The 21,881-nt window shown below is 39.1% G+C and overlaps 2 protein-coding genes and 1 long non-coding RNA gene across 3 annotated transcripts in view; 2 read left to right on the top strand and 1 right to left on the bottom strand.

Annotated features, from left to right (window-relative positions):
* LOC139761061 (hemocyte protein-glutamine gamma-glutamyltransferase-like) overlaps window positions 1-14,392 on the top strand; it is a 58,584-nt gene extending 44,192 nt beyond the window's left edge. Inside the window, exons 9-14 of the mRNA XM_071684857.1 lie at window positions 716-897; window positions 1,715-1,951; window positions 2,262-2,402; window positions 9,777-9,932; window positions 10,498-10,637; window positions 12,662-14,392. Of these exons, the coding sequence (XP_071540958.1) occupies window positions 716-897; window positions 1,715-1,951; window positions 2,262-2,402; window positions 9,777-9,932; window positions 10,498-10,637; window positions 12,662-12,809 (1,004 nt within the window). The 3' untranslated portion in view covers window positions 12,810-14,392. The remainder of the gene's footprint in view (window positions 1-715; window positions 898-1,714; window positions 1,952-2,261; window positions 2,403-9,776; window positions 9,933-10,497; window positions 10,638-12,661) is intronic.
* A 1,580-nt stretch (window positions 14,393-15,972) lies between these two features.
* On the bottom strand, window positions 15,973-19,061 carry LOC139761064 (uncharacterized). Its single transcript, XR_011715450.1, has 3 exons — window positions 18,912-19,061; window positions 17,047-17,157; window positions 15,973-16,256 (listed from the first exon to the last, which is right to left on the bottom strand). It is a non-coding gene; the product is annotated as an uncharacterized lncRNA (long non-coding RNA).
* The window catches only part of LOC139761062 (organic cation transporter protein-like), a 78,817-nt gene continuing 74,697 nt past the window's right edge, over window positions 17,762-21,881 (top strand). The window contains exons 1-2 of the mRNA XM_071684858.1: window positions 17,762-17,845; window positions 17,956-18,081. The gene's annotated coding sequence lies outside the window, so the exon portion shown is untranslated. The remainder of the gene's footprint in view (window positions 17,846-17,955; window positions 18,082-21,881) is intronic.

The raw sequence follows: 21,881 nt of genomic DNA, 5'->3' as shown, positions 1-21,881 counted from the left end.
AGCAAAGAAGCAGTAAACGTTAAAAGTGCGAAGATGTTTAAAAAGTTATAAAACAGTTAAAAAGGCATTAGAGATGGAGCCACAAAACATAAAAACTTGCTCCCCATACTGCAGAAATAGTGTTATGACCAGTTTGTAATTACACAATACCCAGTGCACCAATGCAAAAAGAACAGGAATATCCAACAATGGGAAAGTAGTCTTGAAATAATTTTATGTAAATGCTGATAAGTAATAAACAGCAAAGAAATGGAGTGTAGAAACTAAATAAGGGAAATCTTTTGAAATGTTCAACTGAAGAAGAAAAATCAGGAAAAATTTGCAAAAGCATATCTAACAATAGAATAGTGGCTTTGTAGATTGAGCAATTGAATAAAACGTATTGAAAAATTCAGAATAAACCTACTATTGAGATGGGTCTCCATAAGCTTAAAGCTCCCTCCCCATGTATGAAAACAGTTTATGATACATAATTTACATACATGACCCCAGAGAAAGGTGCCATCCCTCGCCGTCATGCTCTTGTTGCTTACATACAGTAAGTTCACATAAGCTTTGATAGAGAAATAACATACAGTTCCTTCAGAAAGGGAACATAAAGTGGATAATGTGCTTGAAGTAAACTTTCCTAAAAGTAAGTTTAGTTTATGTTAATACTAAAATCTTTTTCAATAATACATTAGAGTGATATCATTTTTCAACAATATCTTCTCAGACAAGATGCAGTGTGGACCAATTTCCTTACAAGCTATTAGACGTGGTGACATTGGCCTTAACTATGATGCTCCCTTCGTATTTGCTGAAGTTAACGCTGATGTGATGCACTGGGGTGAGGATCCAGATAGTGACTGGGGATGGAGTCGTTTGAGGATGAACAAGTATCATGTAGGCCGAGCGGTAAGTGTATCAATCTCACAGTGAAAAGAAATATGTAAAATAATCACTAAAAAGTAATGGGCAATGACAGAGGGTTATCTAGCAGTAGCTTAATAATTGATTATGGATCTTTCATTAGTAAGGCGACAAAGCAGGGAATTATCTTAAGCAACAAATAAAGCATCAACAAAAGTTAATGTTGTCAAAAGGGGATAAATGTTTACAAAAATGTCCACCAGTAACTTGTTGATTGGTAAAATGTTGCAGCATCAAGTTTTCTCAATTCAAATTATCAACTAACACCAAAGACTGGAAGTAGCTCAATGTCATACACCCTAAGGGCTCAAGTAAAAGTGGAACTTATGTGGCTGGAGTTTATTTGTGTGGGGATGGATGATCTTTCAAAGTTATAGGAGTATGGGAGCTATAGGTGGATTCATGTCTATCATGGGCTAGGAGGTTGATAAGTTGCTTTAAGGATGAAGACATTCTGTTATGAGCAATCCACTGTTCTATCAGTGTGATGGAGTGTTACATGTTTTTTGTTTCTTGTGTAGGATCAGGGGGCTGCAATGTAACTCTCAGGTCATCAGAGAGGACATACAATGTTAACATTAATTCATAAATTTTTTACAACAGATCATTGACTAAGCAAAATAAATTGTTTTCCTGGATATCTGATTTAGAAATCTCATTTCAAAGTGAACAGCTAAAGTTTCAGATTTAGTAAGCCTTCTTCACAATAAAAGAATGTCTGTATGATACACTTGGTAGGTGAACAAAACTGATATGGGAGATGAGCATAATACAGAAACTAAGAAAACTGTATTCCTTACAGATCCTTACAAGAAATCCTGCTGTGAAGGATGATGATGGGGATAAAGACAAAGAGGATATAATAAATGAATACAAGAATGTAGAAGGATCAGAAGGTGAACGTCTTGCTATCCACAATGCCATTCGTGGCTGTCGCAGGGCTCAGCAGTACTATGAGTATAAGACTGACAAACAGGATGTTTCCTTTGATCTGATAGATATTGATACCATCAAAATTGGTCAACCATTTCAGGTTAAGGTAAATACCAGTAGATTAGAGACCTTTATAAAGTTTTATCATAAATATGTATGGAACCGAGTTATTCTTGGGTTTTGAATATCATATACATTGTTAATGCGTAGTCGAGAGATGAAGTTTGACTAAAGTTATGTTGATGTGGATAATTATATGACTGATAATTAGTTGATGGTTTTATTATAAGTAGTAAATGTTTATTGTTGCTCAATGTTAAGAAGGTGAAATTTTTATTTGATTATTTGTATCTTCAGTGGATGCAATTCTTTACATGAAAAAACTAATAAGGCAATGTTTTCCAATTTCATGTTAGGTTGTGGTACGTAATGAATCAGATGAGCCAAGAAAAATCAGCAGTCTTCTCTCTGCAAGGTCCGTATTCTACACTGGTGTCAATGTTTCCCTCATCAAGAAAGCTGAGGGAACCTTTACTCTGGGACCTAAACAGACACAGGTAGGCCACAGAATTCTATACATATATCCTAAAAAGATGTAAAGATTATTCATAGTATCACATAACCAAATGTAACCACTATCTTGTGGAGGCAAAGGTGAAAATTTGTAGAGGTTTTCACAAATGAAGAGAGAATGTTGGGGAGATGAGAGAGGTGAGAGTAAGTGAGCTTGGAAAGGAAACTTGTGAGAGGAAGTACCAGGAGAGATTGAGCGTAGATTGGCAATAGGTGAGAGCAAACGACGTCAGGGGAATGAGCGAGGAATGTGATGTATTTAGGGAAGCAGTGATGGCATTTGCAAAAGAAGTATGTGGCATGAGAAAGATGGGAGGTGGGCAGATTAGAGATTAGAAAGGGTAGTGAGTGGGGGGGACACAGAAGTAAAGTTATTAATGAAAGAGAAAAGAGAGGTGTTTGGACAATACTTACAAGGAAGGAGTGCAACTGAATGGGAGATGTATAAAAGAAAGCAGCAAGAGATCGAGGGGAAGGTGCAAGGGTTGAAAAAGAGAGCAAATGAGAGTTGGGATGAAAGAGTATCATTAAATTTTAGGGAGTAAAAAGATGTTTTGGAAGGAGGTAAATAGCCTACAAAAGACAAGAGAACAAATGGGAACATCGGTGAAGGGGGCCAGGGGGGAGGTAATAACAGGTAATGATGAAGTGAAAAGAAGATGGAGTGAGTATTTTGCAGGTTTAATGAATGTGTTTGATGATAAAGTGGCAGATGTAAGGTGTTTTGGTCAGGGTGATGTTCGAATTGAGAGGGGTCAGAGAGACTGCTTTGGTTAAGAAAGAAGAGGTAGTGAAAGCTTTGCAATGAAATCCAGCAAGGCAGCAGGTTTGGATGGTATTGCAGTAGAATTTATTAAGAAAGGGGGTGACTGTGTTGTTGATTGGTTGGTAAAGATATTTAATGTATGTATGGATCAGGGTAAAGTGCCTGAGGATTGGTGGAATCCTTGCATAGTGCCATTGTACAAAGGCAAAAGGGATAAAGGTGAGTGTTCAAACTACAGAGGCATAAGTTTGTTGAGTATTCCTGGGAAATTGTATGGGAGCGTATTGACTGAGAGGGTGAAGGCATGTACAGAGTCAGATTGGGGAGGAGCAGTGTGGTTTCAGAAGCGGTAGAGGATGTGTGGATCAGGTGCTTGCTTTGAAGAATGTGTGAGAAATACTTAAAAAAACAGATGGATTTGTATGTAGCAATTATGGATCTGGAGAAGACATACGATAGGGTTGATAGAGATGCTTTGTGGAAGATCTTGATCTTAAGAGTATATGGTGTGGGAGGTAAGTTGCTAAAAGCTGTAAAAAGTTTCTACCAAGGATGTAAGACATGGGTATGAGTAGGAAGAGAGGAAAGTGATCGGTTCCCAGTGAAGGGTGGTCTGTGGCAGGGGTGTATGATGTCTCCATCATTGTTTAATGTTTATGGATGGAGTGATTAGGGAGGTAAATGCAAGAGTTTTGGAGAGAGGGGAGAGTATACAGTCTGTTGGGGATGAGAGTGGGCCTGGGAAGAGTCAGTTGTTGTTCGCCAATGATACAGCTCCAGTGGCTGATTTGAGACAGAAACTGCAGAAGTTGGTGACTGAGTTTGGAAAAGTGTGTGAAAGGAGAAGGTTCTGGGGGCAATGAAGAATGTGTGGAAGGAGAAAACATTATCTCAGAGCAAAAATGAGTATGCTTGAAGAAATAGTAGTTCCAACAATATTATATGGTTGCAAGGCATGAGCTGTAGATAGGGTTATACAGAGAAGGGTGGATTTGTTGGAAATGAAATGTTTGAGAACAATATGTGGTGTGATGTGGTCTGATCAAGTAAGTAATGAAGGATAACAGAAATGTGTGGAAATACAAAGTGTGTGGTTGAGAAAGAAGAAGAGGGTGTGTTGAAGTGGTTTGGACATTATGGAGAGAATGAGTGAGGAAAGATTGACAAAGGGGATGTGTCAGAGATAGAGGGAACAAGGAGAAGCAGGAGACCAACTTGGAGGTGGAAGGATGGAGTGATAAAGATTTTGTGTGATCAGGGCCTGATCATATAGGAGGGTGAAGGGCTTGCAAGGAATAGAGTAAACTGGAACGATGTGGTATACCGGGGTCGACGTGCTGTCAGTGGACTGAACCAGGGCATGTGAAAAGTCTGGGGTAAACCGTGGAAAGGTCTGTGGGGCCTGGATGTGGATTGGGAGCTAGAGACTGTGTGTGAATGAAGGTGGCATTTAATGTCTGTTTTCCTTGCGCTACCTTGCTGAAGCAGGCATAGTGATGCTGTTTCCTGTGGGGTGGGGTAATGCCAGGAATGGAAGAAGGCAAGCATGAATATGTGCATGTGTATATATGTATATGTCTGTGTATGTGTATGTATATGTTGATACTTATATGTGTATATGGTGATATGTATGTGCATGTATGGGCATATATGTGTGTATATGAGTGGATGGATAGCGCAAAAGATGCTTGTGCGCAAAAGATGCTTGTGGCATGAGAAGAGTGGGAGGTGGGTTGATTGATTAGAAAGGGTAGTGAGTGGTGGGATGAAGAAGTAAGAGTATTAGTGAAAGAGAAGAGAGAGGCATTTGGACGATTTTTGCAGGGAAAAAATGCAATTGAGTGGGAGATGTATAAAAGAAAGAGACAGGAGGTCAAGAGAAAGGTGCAAGAGGTGAAAAAAAGGGCAAATGAGAGTTGGGGTGAGAGAGTATCATTAAATTTTAGGGAGAATAAAAAGATGTTCTGGAAGGAGGTAAATAAAGTGCGTAAGACAAGGGAGCAAATGGGAACTTCAGTGAAGGGCGCAAATGGGGAGGTGATAACAAGTAGTGGTGATGTGAGAAGGAGATGGAGTGAGTATTTTGAAGGTTTGTTGAATGTGTTTGATGATAGAGTGGCAGATATAGGGTGTTTTGGTCGAGGTGGTGTGCAAAGTGAGAGGGTTAGGGAAAATGATTTGGTAAACAGAGAAGAGGTAGTGAAAGCTTTGCGGAAGATGAAAGCCGGCAAGGCAGCAGGTTTGGATGGTATTGCAGTGGAATTTATTAAATAAGGGGGTGACTGTATTGTTGACTGGTTGGTAAGGTTATTTAATGTATGTATGACTCATGGTGAGGTGCCTGAGGATTGGCGGAATGCGTGCATAGTGCCATTGTACAAAGGCAAAGGGGATAAGAGTGAGTGCTCAAATTACAGAGGTATAACTTTGTTGAGTATTCCTGGTAAATTATATGGGAGGGTATTGATTGAGAGGGTGAAGGCATGTACAGAGCATCAGATTGGGGAAGAGCAGTGTGGTTTCAGAAGTGGTAGAGGATGTGTGGATCAGGTGTTTGCTTTGAAGAATGTATGTGAGAAATACTTAGAAAAGCAAATGGATTTGTATGTAGCATTTATGGATCTGGAGAAGGCATATGATAGAGTTGATAGAGATGCTCTGTGGAAGGTATTAAGAATATATGGTGTGGGAGGAAAGTTGTTAGAAGCAGTGAAAAGTTTTTATCGAGGATGTAAGGCATGTGTACGTGTAGGAAGAGAGGAAAGTGATTAGTTCTCAGTGAATGTAGGTTTGCGGCAGGGGTGTGTGATGTCTCCATGGTTGTTTAATTTGTTTATGGATGGGGTTGTTAGGGAGGTAAATGCAAGAGTTTTGGAAAGAGGGGCAAGTATGAAGTCTGTTGGGGATGAGAGAGCTTGGGAAGTGAGTCAGTTGTTGTTCGCTGATGATACAGCGCTGGTGGCTGATTCATGTGAGAAACTGCAGAAGCTGGTGACTGAGTTTGGTAAAGTGTGTGGAAGAAGAAAGTTGAGTAAATGTGAATAAGAGCAAGGTTATTAGGTACAGTAGGGTTGAGGGTCAAGTCAATTGGGAGGTGAGTTTGAATGGAGAAAAACTGGAGGAAGTGAAGTGTTTTAGATATCTGGGAGTGGATCTGGCAGCGGATGGAACCATGGAAGCGGAAGTGGATCATAGGGTGGGGGAGGGGGCGAAAATTCTGGGAGCCTTGAAGAATGTGTGGAAGTCGAGAACATTATCTCGGAAAGCAAAAATGGGTATGTTTGAAGGAATAGTGGTTCCAACAATGTTGTATGGTTGCGAGGCGTGGGCTATGGATAGAGTTGTGCGCAGGAGGATGGATGTGCTGGAAATGAGATGTTTGAGGACAATGTGTGGTGTGAGGTGGTTTGATCGAGTGAGTAACGTAAGGGTAAGAGAGATGTGTGGAAATAAAAAGAGCGTGGTTGAGAGAGCAGAAGAGGGTGTTTTGAAGTGGTTTGGGCACATGGAGAGAATGAGTGAGGAAAGATTGACCAAGAGGATATATGTGTCGGAGGTGGAGGGAACGAGGAGAAGAGGGAGACCAAATTGGAGGTGGAAAGATGGAGTGAAAAAGATTTTGTGTGATCGGGGCCTGAACATGCAGGAGGGTGAAAGGAGGGCAAGGAATAGAGTGAATTGGAGCAATGTGGTATACCGGGGTTGACGTGCTGTCAGTGGATTGAATCAAGGCATGTGAAGCGTCTGGGGTAAACCATGGAAAGCTGTGTAGGTATGTATATTTGCGTGTGTGGACGTATGTATATACATGTGTATGGGGGGGGTTGGGCCATTTCTTTCGTCTGTTTCCTTGCGCTACCTCGCAAACGCGGGAGACAGCGACAAAGTATAATAAAAAAAAAAAAAAATAATGAGTGGATGGGCCATTCTTCGTCTGTTTCCTAGCGCTACCTCACTGACGTGGGAGACAGTGATCAAGTAAAACTGAATAAGTAAATATATCATCTACTTCTCAGACAAAGGTGAAGATTTGTAGAGGTTTTCAGAAAAGAAGAGAGAATGTTGGGGTGAAGAGAGTGGTGAGACTAAGTGAGCTTGGGAAGGAGACTTGTGTGAGGAAGTACCAGGAGAGGCTGAGTGCAGAATGGAAAAAGGTGAGAGCAAAGGATGTAGGGGGAGTAGGGGAAGAATGGGATGTATTTAGGGGAAGCAGTGATGGCTTGCGCAAAAGATGCTTGTGGCATGAGAAGTGTGGGAGGTGGGCAGATTAGAAAGTGGTGGGATGAAGATGTAAGATTATTAGTGAAAGAGAAGAGAGAGGCATTACGACGAGTTTTGCAGGGAAATAGTGCAAATGACTAGGAGATGTATAAAAGAAAGAGGCAGGAGATCAAGAGGAAGGTGCAAGAGGTGAAAAAGAGGGCAAATGAGAGTTGGGGTGAGAGAGTATCATTAAATTTTAGGGAGAATAAAAAGATGTTTTGGAAGGAGGTAAATAAGGTGCGTAAGACAAGAGAACAAATGGGAACATTAGTGAAGCGGGCTAATGGGGAGGTGATAACAAGTAGTGGTAATGTGAGAAGGAGATGGAGTGAGTATTTTGAAGGTTTGTTGAATGTGTTAGATGATAGAGTGGCAAATGTAGGGTGTTTTGGTCGAGGTGGTGTGCGAAGTGAGAGGGTTAGGGAGATTTATTTGGGAAACAGAGAAGAGGTAGTAAAAGCATTGCGGAAGATGAAAGCTGGCAAGGCAACGGGTTTGGATGGTACTGCAGTGGAATTTATCAAAAAAGGGGGTGACTGTGTACTTGACTGGTTGGAAAGGATATTTAATGTATGTATGTAGCATTTATGGATCTGGAGAAGGCATATGACAGAGTTGATAGAGATGCTCTGTGGAAGGTATCAAGAATATATGGTGAGGGAGGCAAGTTGTTAGAAGTAGTGAAAAGTTTTTATCGAGGATGTAAGGCATGTGTATGAGTAGGAAGAGAGGAAAGTGATTGGTTCTCAGTGAATGTCAGTTTGCGGCAGGGGTGCATAATGTCTCCAAGGTTGTTTAATTTGTTCATGGCTGGGGTTGTTAGGGAGGTGAATGCAAGAGTGTTGGAGAGAGGGGCAAGTATGCATTCTGTTGTGGATGAGAGAGCTTAGGAAGTGAGTCAGTTGTTGTTCGCTGACGATACAGCGCTGGTGGCTGATTCGGGTGAGAAACTGCAGAAGCTGTTGACTGAGTTTGGTAAAGTGTGTGAAAGAAGAAAGCTGAGAGTAAATGTGAATAAGAGCAAGGTTATTAGGTACAGTGGGGCTGAGGGACTAGTCAATTGGGGGGTAAGTCTGAATGGAGAAAAACTGGAGGAAGTGAAGTGTTTCAGATATCTGGGAGTGGATTTGGCAACGGATGGAACCATGGAAGAGGAAGTTAATCATACGGTGGGGAGGGGGCGAAAGTTCTGGGAGCGTTGAAAAATTTGTGGAAGTCGAGAACGTTATCTTGGAAAGCAAAAATGGCTATGTTTGAAGGAATAGTGGTTCCAACAATGTTATATGATTGCGAGGCGTGGGCTGTAGATACAGTTGTGCGGAGGATGGTGGATGTGCTGGAAATGAGATGTTTGAGGACAATATGTGGTGTGAGGTGGTTTGATCGCGTAAGAGATGTATGGTAACAAAAAGAGTGTGGTTGAGAGAGCAGAAGAGGGTGTTTTAAAATGGTTTGGTCACATGGAGAGAATGAGTGAGGAAAGATTGACAAAGAGGATATATATGTCAGAGGTGGAGGGAACGAGAAGTGGGAGACCAAATTGGAGGTGGAAGGATGGAATGAAAGGGATTTTGAGTGATCGGGGCCTGAACATGCAGGAGGGTGAAAGGCGTGCAAGGAATAGAGTGAATTAGAATGATGTGGTATACCAGGGTCGACGTGCTGTCAATGGATTGAACCAGGGCATGTGAAGCGTCTGGGGTAAACCATGGAAAGTTTTGTGGGGCCTGGATGTGGAAAGGGAGCCGTGGTTTCGGTGCATTATACATGACAGCTAGAGACTGAGTGTGAATGAATGCGGCCTTTGTTGTCTTTCCTAGCACTACCTCGTGCATATGTGGGGGGAGGGGGTTGTCATTTCATGTGTGGTGGGGTGGCAACAGGAATGAATAAGGGCAGACAGTATGAATTATGTACATGTGTATATATGTATGTCTGTGTATGTATATATATGTATGTGTTGTAATGTATAGGTATGTATAGGCGAATGTGTGGACATGTATGTATATACATATGTATGTGGGTGGGTTGGGCCATTCTTTCGTCTGTTTCCTTGCACTATCTCGCTAACGCGGGAGACAGCGACAAAGTATAATAAAATAATAATACTTCTCAGTCATGATTTTCTTGTCCACACACTATGGGCTTTGCCTTTAACGTCTTGTCTGTCTACATCATATAACACATTTTTCATTACCTACATTGAGAGAGAGAATATTGCTGAAACTTAAGAGCCTCTGAACAATTTCATTTGCATAGATGATGAAATCATGAATTATTTGGAATTTATGATTAAGTAATGAAATTAACAAATAATGTGAATATACAGGATGTGGCTCTGACCATCCAATACAATGAGTACTGGAAGAAGATGGTAGAAAACTGCATGATGAAGATCTATGCTATCTGCCGTGTACATGAAACTTCCCAGACCTGGACTGATGAAGATGACTTCATAGTGGAAAAACCTAAGTTGCAGATTCAGGTAACATGCTCTAGCTTATCACGAGGTGTTGAATGTATAGGAAGATTTTATTACGACAGTGAGACAGAGGAATGACAATGTTATGAAAAGTTTCGTAGAAAAGAAGAGTTAATATGACAGTTAATGGCTATGGATTTTTTTTTTCTGGTTCTAAAAGAAAACAAGAATTGCTTCTGCTGTAACATAGTAATTCTTTCAACAGATCAATAAGGTGGCAGGACACTCAAAATTCCTACAAGCTCTGTCTAATCAACCATACATAAATATGGTGTGTGACATTTGAAATATTGATATTGTTTGAGATATATAAATTGAATGTATTTTTTATTAAGACTATGAATAGGAAAGCTTTTGATATTATCAAACTGCAGAAGTACAAAGCTATTTCACTGGTGATTTTTTTTTCTATATATATTTTTGTGTAGGCTTTTTATTTTATGCATCCTTTAAAAAAATCATAAATTACAATGAAATATCTATAAGTGAATTCCTGCTGTCCTGTCTTATAAGATAGTTAAGCAGAGCATGTTCACCTCATATCAACTGTCAAGTTGTATTTTTGCAGACCCCTCAAGAGGCACGAGTAAAACAGGCGTGCGAAATTACTCTCTCCTTTAACAACCCACTAGACGTTCCACTCACCGAGTTGCACCTCAGTGTGGATGGTGCTGGCCTACTTCGTTCAAGATCAATTACTATTGAAAGGTATGTTCCTTAATACATTGTATTAGATTAATACAAAACAGATTTTTTTTTTATCATCTGATATGAAGTTGATACCAGGGTTGACGTGCTGTCAATGGACTGAATCACGGTATGTGAAACATCTAGGGTAAACCATGGAAAGGTCTTTGGGGCCTGGATGTGGATTTCAGTGCATTATACATGACAGCTAGAGACTGAGCGTGAACGAATGTGGCCTTTTTTGTCTGTTTCCTGGTGCTACCTCGCTGAAGCAGGGGGTAGCGATGCTGTTTCCTGTGGGGCAGGGTAGCACCAGGAATGGATAAAGGCAAACAAGTATGAATATGTATTGTGTATATATGTATATGTCTGTGTATGTGTATGTATGTATATGTTGATATGTATATGTATGTATATGTGTGTGTGTATGGGCATTTCTGTATACATATGTGTATATGAGTGAATGGGCCATTCTTCGTCTGTTTCCTGGCGCTGACGCGGGAAACAGCAATTAAGCATAATAAATGAATGAATGAAGTTTAGTATAATTCTCATGATAAAGGAGGTAGACACTGTCACCATAAGGTGTTACTGGACGGTGCCTGCAAGGCTGTACAGTCTCATGAAAATTTTTTTACTCCAGTTTTGGGCTGTGTGAGCCTTTAGAAAGAGGACGCTTTCAGGTCATAAGTGTTTTGTGTGTTTGTGTCTATGCAAAGACTGCAAGACACTTGACTGGGAAGTGCATGGTTTCTTCTTTTTGGCAGCTGCATCATGGGCATGAAAGGTCTTCAGATATGATGAAATGGTTTGTAGCATAGTGATGGTTGGTGTCAAGAGTGAAAGCAGGAGAATGTGACTAATCTTTGTCAAGGGAGAGTGGTTTCTTGAGTGACTGTATGTCTGCTGAGCTTGAGTTTAAGCTGAGTTGGGAGGTTGGTTGTTTAGTGCTTTTTGGTCTATTTCCATGTGTATGCATACTGTGTGTTATATTTGTTGGGAGTTAGGTGAGTAGAGGTTACTAAAGTGTCAGACAGAGGAAACTTTTCATTCTGACTTGGTGGTTGATAACAGTGTTTTGGGTGGGGTGAGCTGTTGCATAGATCTAAGTGCCAAACATGATGAAGTGGGACTGCAACAGGAGGATGTTAGTTTTACTGAGATGGTATTGAGTATTTGTAGTTACTCGGCAACCACTGATTGTTCTGACTGCAATTTTTGGTGGTTTGCAGCTAGGCAGGTGAGGTGCAGTTTAAAGTGGAGCAGATGATTTGTTTGTACAGGTAGTTGGGGTATTCTTTTTCTTGTCCAAATCTAGTCCCAGTCATTGTTCTATGGGTGTTTAGTTTGTGTGATCCTTTGTGTTGATGTTACTGGTACAAGGATTGACTCTCATGTGTGTGTTGGATGTGATGCTTAGAATGGTTGATGTTTTACTTGGTGGGAGTGACTGTCAATTTAAGGGGACTGGAAGGTATCAGATGGATTTGTGTCTGTCACGGATAAAAGAGTGATTGAAGACTTCTGTGTAATGCAGTGCTCCATGTTTGTTGTTGCTAGTATGGCGTCAGGGTTTTTGTGGCTGTGAAGTTTATTTTTTGGTTTGGTGGAAATAAAAGGAGATTGTGTAAGAAAAACTGAAGAGGGGTAGCAAAACCACTTAGTGACTCTGGCATGGCAGCCAGCTATGAATTGGCCAACTACTTTTGTAACTGTAGTGGAAGGTGGTGTTGAGTACCTTGTGAGTGAGGATGTGTCAGAGAGTGTCAACTGCTTTCCTGATTTCTATTTCATTTAGTGTTGTGTTGGTTTGGGGTTGTGGTTGGTTGAAGTCATCTAGGATGAGTTACGTGAGCTAAGTATTTGGAGTGGATGAGCCTGAAGCCATATTGTGTTAGTAGGAGTGGGATATTTTGCTTCTGTTGTAGATCAGTTTTTAGCAAAGTTTGAATATTGAAAACAGAAATGATATAGGGCCATAGGGTGTTGCAATGATGATCATTAATTCTGAAATAGAATCTTACTACTTTTTATGTATTTTCCAGTGAGGTACCACCTAAAGGGAAATTTTCTCACACTATGCGATTCCTGCCCCGCATCCATGGAGATCGCAAAATTATTGCTACCGTCAACTCAAAGGAGCTGTATGATATTTCAGGTACCAAGACACTCAAGGTTCTGAAAAGCCAGTAAAGATAACAGTGTGCATGAAAATATGAGTAATGCTTGTAAGCAAGAGCCAGGTTAGGCAGCTGAGAAGCTTTAAAATTAATTTCATGTGTTGGAAATAAACTTAGTTTATATATATATATATATATATATATATATATATATATAAGAAAACCATGAGCATGGTCTTTGCTGAAGCCCAGTTACCTTCAAGGTATTCATTAGATTAAGTGATTTCCAGAAACATTATATTTTCACTTATCATCCATTTATTCTGTATTTGAACTCTCATTATGAGTGGATATGAATAAAATTACATATATCCAGTAACTTCTCATAAAATAGAAAATTTTTTGCATAAAAGAGTTAGTAAAACCTTTGGTTTGCATCTAACAGTGATATAAGTAAACTAAAATTTACTTATCATTTACAACTTGAGTAATATTTTCTGCGAATCATATATCAGTGCAAGATATCTTGAAGTTCATAAGTAACTGTTGAATATTACACAAATCCTTTAAAGTAGACACATGTGCTTTGCTAATTAGTATGTCTCAGTTTTTACATATACATTATTGTACCTCATTGAATGTGCATTAACTACGAGCTATTCATATATCAACCAAATTTGAGTTTGCCATGAATTTTCCATATACAAGACTGAAGGACAGTATATCGATTACTAACTGCACCAATAAGATATTATGTAGCTTACACTGAAAAGTCTTCCTATTCCCTGTGATTGTCTTGTCTTTATCTTTTATACTCTTACTGTAATTACATTGAATTTCAGTACTTTGTAAATGCAATTACATGTGGTCAATTTTCTGTTATTACCATTTAGAATAGTTTAATTTGTCTTAGCAGAACAAAAGACTGGGTTAACTCACATATAGGTCTCATACAAGTATTGGAACTTGTAAGAATTAGGTATGTGACTGATAGTTTATGTACATGCAATATGTTTGGTACTCTTTATACTTGTGTTAGAATTTAAACTGTAATAAATACTAACATAGGCCAATAAGTATCTGTAGCATGTGTTGTGAAAACCGGGATGATATGATTCAGTGGAGGTTTATGTACTTGAGGAGTTCTCTCATTGCAATGAAATATTATGGAAAACATTACTTGAAAAATCACACCTCACATTTCATCAGTAGACTTATATCAGTTGTTTTATCATGATATATGAAATTTAGCAGTAGTGGGCAACCCCTGTCTATGATTTTGTTCTCTGTATCCTAGTTATCTTAAACTTTGATTTTGTCAAAAGAATTTGTATTTTGACCAAAAGTAATTCCTGTAAACTTAAATGAAAAGTTACAATCTTGATGTGATGTCATTTATGAGTAAACTTTTTTGATATTTTTGTATGATACATGAATAAGGAGACAGTATATCATTGACTATCGTCAAAAATTGTTTGAGTGTAAACCTATGATAACTGTTTAAGGGAAAAAATTATACGCAAACAAGTAGCAATAATTAGCATGTCTTCTATTTAATTTTTGTTGCAGGATAACTTTAAAAGATCAGTGAAACTGGCTTCAAATTTTGCTGTGAATGAAAAAAACTGATTTTCTAAATAAAATTATCCCTTTCTTGTTCATGTTTGGCTGGTTCCCAATTATTTTTCTTCAAAAGGATGATGATCTAAACTTTGGCTAACTATCTGTTATCATATGTGCAACATGGCCTTATGAGTCAAGTGAATATATGTATTACAACAGTTCTAAATGCTTTATCTTTGTTAAGGTGCTTGGCAATACACTGTTTCCTCCATGATTATTCTTTTCTGTTGGTGCGGATTACTTACCTCAATCTAAGAACTGGCAAACACAATTAAGTCATTGGAACCCCTATTCCTTTGTATAACTTTTATGAGGGCTGTGTTTCAGATTTGTGAATTCTGTGACTGCTATGATGTGCTTGAAGAATATAACTCGAACTTATTATGCATACCTCTCCCCTTCAATGAACAAAGGACACCATTACTAGAGAAAGGCTTGCAGTGAATATGTGCATAGCAACCCAAATAATATAGAGGAAAAAATAGGTTACATTCTTGATGCCTCTTAAAATCCATTTTTTTCACTCCCATCACATACAAAAAAAAAAAAAAAATGCATTTTGTAACTGTCAAGTGAAAAATTACATATTGCATCTTTGCACTTATCATGCTTACTTTAAGGGCATCTGTGGCCAATTTTGATATTCCATTCAGATTGCCAACATTTCTATTTTTCCTACAAAAGACACTCTCAAAGTTATTTGCACTCCTTACATTTCGTGATCATGACTGAGCCAGTGTTAGATTTTCACTAATTGTTTGTGACAAAGGTTCTGGGGAGTAGATTCTCCACTGGGCTGTTTGGAAATTTCAAGTTTGTCTTTACTGTCAACATTAACATTCAGTTTGTTCATGGTAGAAGTGCAGTGATGCAAAAACATAATCTAGAAATGTATTTTTCATTAATAAGTAGTATCATATCAATAAATATACAAAGAAAATTATGTAAATGGAATGTATTGTGTGAGCTCAAAATTTGCTAATTACTCAAATGTTCATCCTTTACAGAGTCTGTTCTTAACAGCATAGTTGAAAATGTACTCAAGATCCACAGAGTACACTGAATACCAAAAAAAAAAAAAAATGTGGAAACTTGGGTTTCACTGCATTAACAAGAGCACTTGTGATGCATACTGCATATACTACTGAGACTGTTTCAACCCTAACTGCCTATCACTAAAGGTAGACTTTACACCCTTACATATGTACCACTAATGGTAAACACTACTACCCTAACTCTTTAATACCACTGGTAGAAACTAAACTCCCCATCTGGTGACACTATTTAACTATCAATTATGCATATCTTCACCACTTTGAAAAGAGATGATATCATATCTCTTGAAGCAAGTAAGCAACAATTTGATATGAAGCATTTTTGTTTTGGCATTTTGAATTAATGGTATCTAAACAGACACATAAATGTCATGAACTAGAGTAGATGAAGTGCTGAGTGCTTTCTGGTAACCTCAAAAATCTTATCTAGAAGACTACTGAGAGAGTACGAAATTTCAACTAACTATCCGTAATTCCATCAATGAATTTATCAAGCTCGCATGCACTCTAAGTACAGATTCTGTATCAAACTTTAGTTCGGTTAATGAAACAAATTACTGTTAAGATCCTGTGCCAAACTGCACTTCATATGTTGTGGTAAACAATATTGTGTATCCTCTAACAAATTGCAGTTCGTGTGTTGTGACCATGAACTATAGGACTATAGTTCAGATGCTGCATGAAACTTCACTTCAAGTGTTGTGTCATTCCAATCATCTATTGAACTGCAGAAATATAAATACTAAGGGCCATTATCAATTACTTACATTTGGAGAGACATCGGAGTATGGTAGAGGGTTGCCTCCTGCAGTAACAGCTCCCACACCCAGCATGATTACAACCTGCTGGGGCAGAATCCCATCTTAAAACATGCCAATCAGTAAGGTGAGGGAAATGAATAAAGGCAGCAAGTATGAATTATGTACATGTGTATATATGTATATGTCTGTGAATGTATATATGGCTATACGTTGAGATGTATAGGTGTGTATATGTGCGTGTGTGGACGTGTATGTATATACATGTGTAAGTGGGTGGGTTGGGCCAATCTTTCGTCTGTTTCCTTGCGCTACCTCACTGACGTGGGAGACAGCGACAAAGTATAATAAAATCAAATAAAAAAAATAAATACATCTATAAGAGGATCTGTAGTGTTAACCTAGGATGATAACTTTTCTCATGGATGTATTACTTCTTCTTAACCACTTTTTCTATATAAGATTTAGACCAATACATTACTAGCAATGTACAATAAGCCCTGAGGTATGTGTGTCCTAAAGCACCGGAATCAAATAAGTGGAAATAGCCCTAAAATTACAGAACTCCATTAGTCACAAACCTAAGCCTCAATACTCTCATTTGCTGAGACACATATATGATAAGACTTATCTTCATATTTGGTATTTATATACACACTGTAATACTTTAATCACCTCATACTTCTGTACGTGTACAATCTCCTGTTCCTTCATTCTAATGCCCACTTCGTCTCAGGTTATTAGGACTCAAAATATCCTTGAATATACCTAAAAAAAAAATACTTCTGAGATTATTAGGACTCAAAATATCTCTGAACATACCTAAAAAAATGACTTCTCAGGTTATTAGGACTTAAAATATCCCTGAACATACCTAAACACGTAAGGTGAAGTGTCCACCCCAGTTGTTGTTTACGAACTTCCCGCATAAACCAAGTTGCCGACATGAATTATTACCAAATTCAGAATTTCATGACCATATTTCCTGAAACAATAATATGTACATATGATTCTATTATCACAAATTATCCAGAAATTGTAGTAATGATGATAGATAGATATAGGATAAATATGGCATATTTTCCGTTACATTGACCTTAGACAAAATCTACACAGAGGGAGTAAGTGTTAAATTTCCATCCATGATTAATGAAAAAGAAACTCGTCAATAATATGAAAATGTAGACCTTGTCAGCCTCTGTCCATTGTACATCGCCAATGTCAGATATAATCAAGTTTGATCACTCTTCAAAGTAGTCAATACTAAAAAATGAAAAGTATACTTCTACCATACCAAAATTTCCCTTACCATTACCAGAATACCAAATCACAATTTTCCATTACCAAACTTTTTTCATCTCCAAAATTTTACCAATTTGGTTAAAGAATATTACCAATTGGCAACTTGAATTATTACCATTACAGACATAGGAGCATCCTCTTTCCTTCCCTACATTAAAATCACATCATTTTACAGCTTAAATATATATATATATATATATATATATATATATATATATATATATATATATATATATATATATATATATAAGAAAGTCAGGTAATTGAGGTTGGATCCTGGTGCGTGTTGGCGGTAGCCCGTCTGGCGGGTCGACATTCCTGGCGAACTTTATAGCGAGTGTATGGTTGAAATTTTTCCGTTATCTAAGCAGGTACGTGGCAGAATTTATGGACCAAGGTTGTAAGGTGGTGCATAGAGAGTCATAGTGTTGTGATGCTATGGGTAATTCCCGGCAGTGAAAATACTGTGAATTTTTGACAGGAAAACGTGTGCTGGCGACTCCGCGCCATCGGAGGGACAATGATGGTAGACTTCACGAAGAACTGTACAGTAGGTTTTGGCCTGCTACCTTCTGTCACGGCTGGCAGCATTGAGGAAGTGTCCCAGGTGAGATTTATCCGGTTTTTTCGTGGTATAGAATATCCAAATCTGTTGTTAAAAGGGTCGGGGTATTGGCACAAAGCTGGAGGATACGAGGACAGGTTTGTTTTGAAGGAGGTGAATCCGTCATGGAGTTCATTTTGGAGCAGAATTTACAGGCTTGCCAAAATGGTTCTGGTGTTAAGGTGCGGGGGATGTGTGAGATTTTAGATATTATACAAAGTTTGAGGCTGGGTCAGCTTTTTTGTGAGGGGGGGGGTTCATAGTCGTATACGGAGGGGTTTGGATGAGAAGGGTCTAAGTGCCATTGAGGATGGCTTGTGTTCGAAGTAGTTTTGTTTTCATTGTTTAGATGTTGAATTGTTGTGTTTGCTAGTCAGCCGGTGATTGTTTACCAGTGGCGTTTTAGCTACGTCTCTTCCTTGTATATCAGCTGACTGTTCCACGTCTTCTATCGCATTCTTGTATCTCCCCATGACGATGTGATCATTACACGAAAGTGCACTTGGGAACTTATCGTACTTCATTTTCCTCGTGGTTCTTAGCTTATATATATATATATATATATATATATATATATATATATATATATATATATATATATATATATATATATATATTACATGACAGCTAGAGACTGCGTGTGAACGAATGGGCCTTTGTTGTCTTTTCCTAGCGCTACCTCGCACACATGAGGGGGGAGGGGGCTGTTATTCCATGTGTGGCGGGGTGGCGATGGGAATAAATAAAGGCAGACAGTATGAATTGTCGAGTAGTATGTTAACTCGCTGACCACCTCGTTTCCAGGAGAGGCTGTCTGACCTCCATGTGATTACCTGTTTGTACTGAACAGTGGTCACGTGTGTTTCTTGCTGATGCTGCTGCTGCTCCATATCATGCACTAAGGCCATTCCACTTTCGTACAGAAGACAACTGGAAAATAAGTCAACAATGAAAAGAGCTTAATAAAACTAAGTGCAAGGAGCACTGCTATTGCTATCAAGGTATAACTCACGTATAACACTGCACCTATCATTTGTTGCCATATATATGTACTCCACCCAGTGCTGTAATTCTTACATTAACATGTATACCAACATGAGCTTGCTACATCATCATCTCTTCCCTAATCGCCAAATATTTTCATAGTTTCAGATGCTAAAAGCTACCAAAACTAAGCCCTCTCACAAATATAAGCAAAATCAGAAAACACAGCCTCATTAGCACACACAAAAACAAAATCAAGAGTTTATACGTATCTAATTCCACAGATTGTGGTTTCCCAAATCTTCAAGCCTCACCTACATGTGGACTGCAGGCACTATGTCCATAAACGTATAATCTCTCCTTGTCACACACAACACGAAACACTTGGCTCACACATCTCATTCTTTGCAACTCTTATATTTTCCTGTGGTAAGCACTTTGAGTTAGCCCTGACTTTTGGCAAAATGGTAGAATCAATAGATATTAGAAATACTTATGAACATTATTGCAGAAGTAGGAGATACGAGCATTAGCTGGAAGCATTAGACAGAAGCAGTAGGTTGGAAAATTAAGCAGGAATATTAAGTAAACACATTAAGCAATGGAAAAAGGTGAACAAAGGAGGTAAGGGGAGTGGGGGGGCGGAACTGGATGTATTTAGGGAAGCAGTGATGGCTTGCGCAAAAGATGCTTGTGGCATGAGAAGCGTGGGAGGTGGGTTGATTAGAAAGGGTAGTGAGTGGTGGGATGAAGAAGTAAGATTATTAGTGAAAGAGAAGAGAGGCATTTGAACGATTTTTGCAGGGAAAAATGCAAATGAGTGGGAAAGGTATAAAAGAAACAGGCAGGAGGTCAAGAGAAAGGTGCAAGAGGTGAAAAAGAGGGCAAATGAGAGTTGGGGTGAGAGAGTATCATTAAATTTTAGGGAGAATAAAAAGATGTTTTGGAAGGAGGTAAATAAAGTGAGTAAGACAAGGGAGCAAATGGGAACTTCAGTGAAGGGGGCTAATGGGGAGGTGATAACAAGTAGTGGTGATGTGAGGAGGAGATGGAGTGAGTATTTTGAAGGTTTGTTGAATGTGTTTGATGATAGAGTGGCAGATATAGGGTGTTTTGGTCGAGGTGGTGTGCAAAGTGAGAGGGTTAGGGAAAATGATTTGGTAAATAGAGAAGAGGTAGTAAAAGCTTTACGGAAGATGAAAGCCGGCAAAGCAGCAGGTTTGGATGGTATTTCAGTGGAATTTATTAAAAAAGGGGATGACTGTATTGTTGACTGGTTGGTAAGGTTATTTAATGTATGTATGACTCATGGTGAGGTGCCTGAGGATTGGCGGAATGCTTGCATAGTGCCATTGTACAAAGGCAAAGGGGATAAGAGTGAGTGCTCAAATTACAGAGGTATAAGTTTGTTGAGTATTCCTGGTAAATTATATAGGAGGGTATTGATTGAGAGGGTGAAGGCGTGTACAGAGCATCAGATTGTGGAAGAGCAGTGTGGTTTCAGAAGTGGTAGAGGATGTGTGGATCAGGTGTTTGCTTTGAAGAATGTATGTGAGAAATACTTAGAAAAACAAATGGATTTGTATGTAGCATTTATGGATCTGGAGAAGGCATATGATAGAGTTGATAGAGATGCTCTGTGGAAGGTTTTAAGAATATATGGTATAGGAGGCAAGTTGTTAGAAGCAGTGAAAAGTTTTTATCGAGGATGTAAGACATGTGTACGTTTAGGAAGAGAGGAAAGTGATTGGTTCTTAGTGAATGTAGGTTTGCGGCAGGGGTGTGAGATGTCTCCTTGGTTGTTTAATTTGTTTATGGATGGGGGTTGTTAGGGAGGTGAATGCAAGAGTTTTGGAAAGAGGGGCAAGTATGCACTCTGTTGTGGATGAGAGAGCTTGGAAAGTGAGTCAGTTGTTGTTCGCTTATGATACAGCACTGGTAGCTGATTCATGTAAGAAACTGCAGAAGCTGGTGTCTGAGTTTGGTAAAGTGTGTGAAAGAAGAAAGTTAAGAGTAAATGTGAATAAAAGCAATGTTATTAGGTACAGTAGGGTTGAGGGTCAAGTCAATTGGGAGCTAAGTTTGAATGGAGAAAAACTGGAGGAAGTAGAGTGTTTTAGATATCTGGGAGTGGATCTAGCAGCGGATGGAACCATGGAAGTGGAAGTGAATCATAGGGTGGGCGAGGGGGCGAAAATCCTGGGAGCCTTGAAGAATGTTTGGAAGTCGAGAACATTATCTCGGAAAGCAAAAATGGCTATGTTTGAAGGAATAGTGGTTCCAACAATGTTGTATGGTTGCGAGGTGTGGGCTATGGATAGAGTTGTGCGCAGGAGGGTGGATGTGCTGGAAATGAGATGTTTGAGGACAATATGTGGTGTGAGGTGGTTTGATCGAGTAAGTAATGTAAGGGTGAGAGAGATGTGTGGAAATAAAAAGTGTCTGGTTGAGAGAGCAGAAGAGGGTGTTTTGAAATGGTTTGGTCACATGGAGAGAATGAGAGGGGAAAGATTGACAAAGAGGATATATGTGTCAGAGGTGGAGGGAACGAGGAGAAGTGGGAGACCAAATTGGAGGTGGAAAGATGGAGTGAAAAAGATTGAGTGATCGGGGCCTGAACATGCAGGAGGGTGAAAGGCATGCAAGGAATAGAGTGAATTGGATAGATGTGGTACACGGGACACGGGAGACAGCGACAAAGCATAATAAAATAAAAATAAATGATTCATGGTGAGGTGCCTGAGGATTGGCGGAATGCGTGCATAGTGCCATTGTATAAAGGCAAAGGGGATAAGAGTGAGTGCTTAAATTACAGAGGT

This window comes from Panulirus ornatus, chromosome 39 (assembly GCF_036320965.1).
Source record: "Panulirus ornatus isolate Po-2019 chromosome 39, ASM3632096v1, whole genome shotgun sequence".
NCBI lineage: Eukaryota > Metazoa > Arthropoda > Malacostraca > Decapoda > Palinuridae > Panulirus > Panulirus ornatus.
Note: the sequence above shows the minus strand (reverse complement) of the source record. Positions and strands in the feature narration are given on the sequence as shown.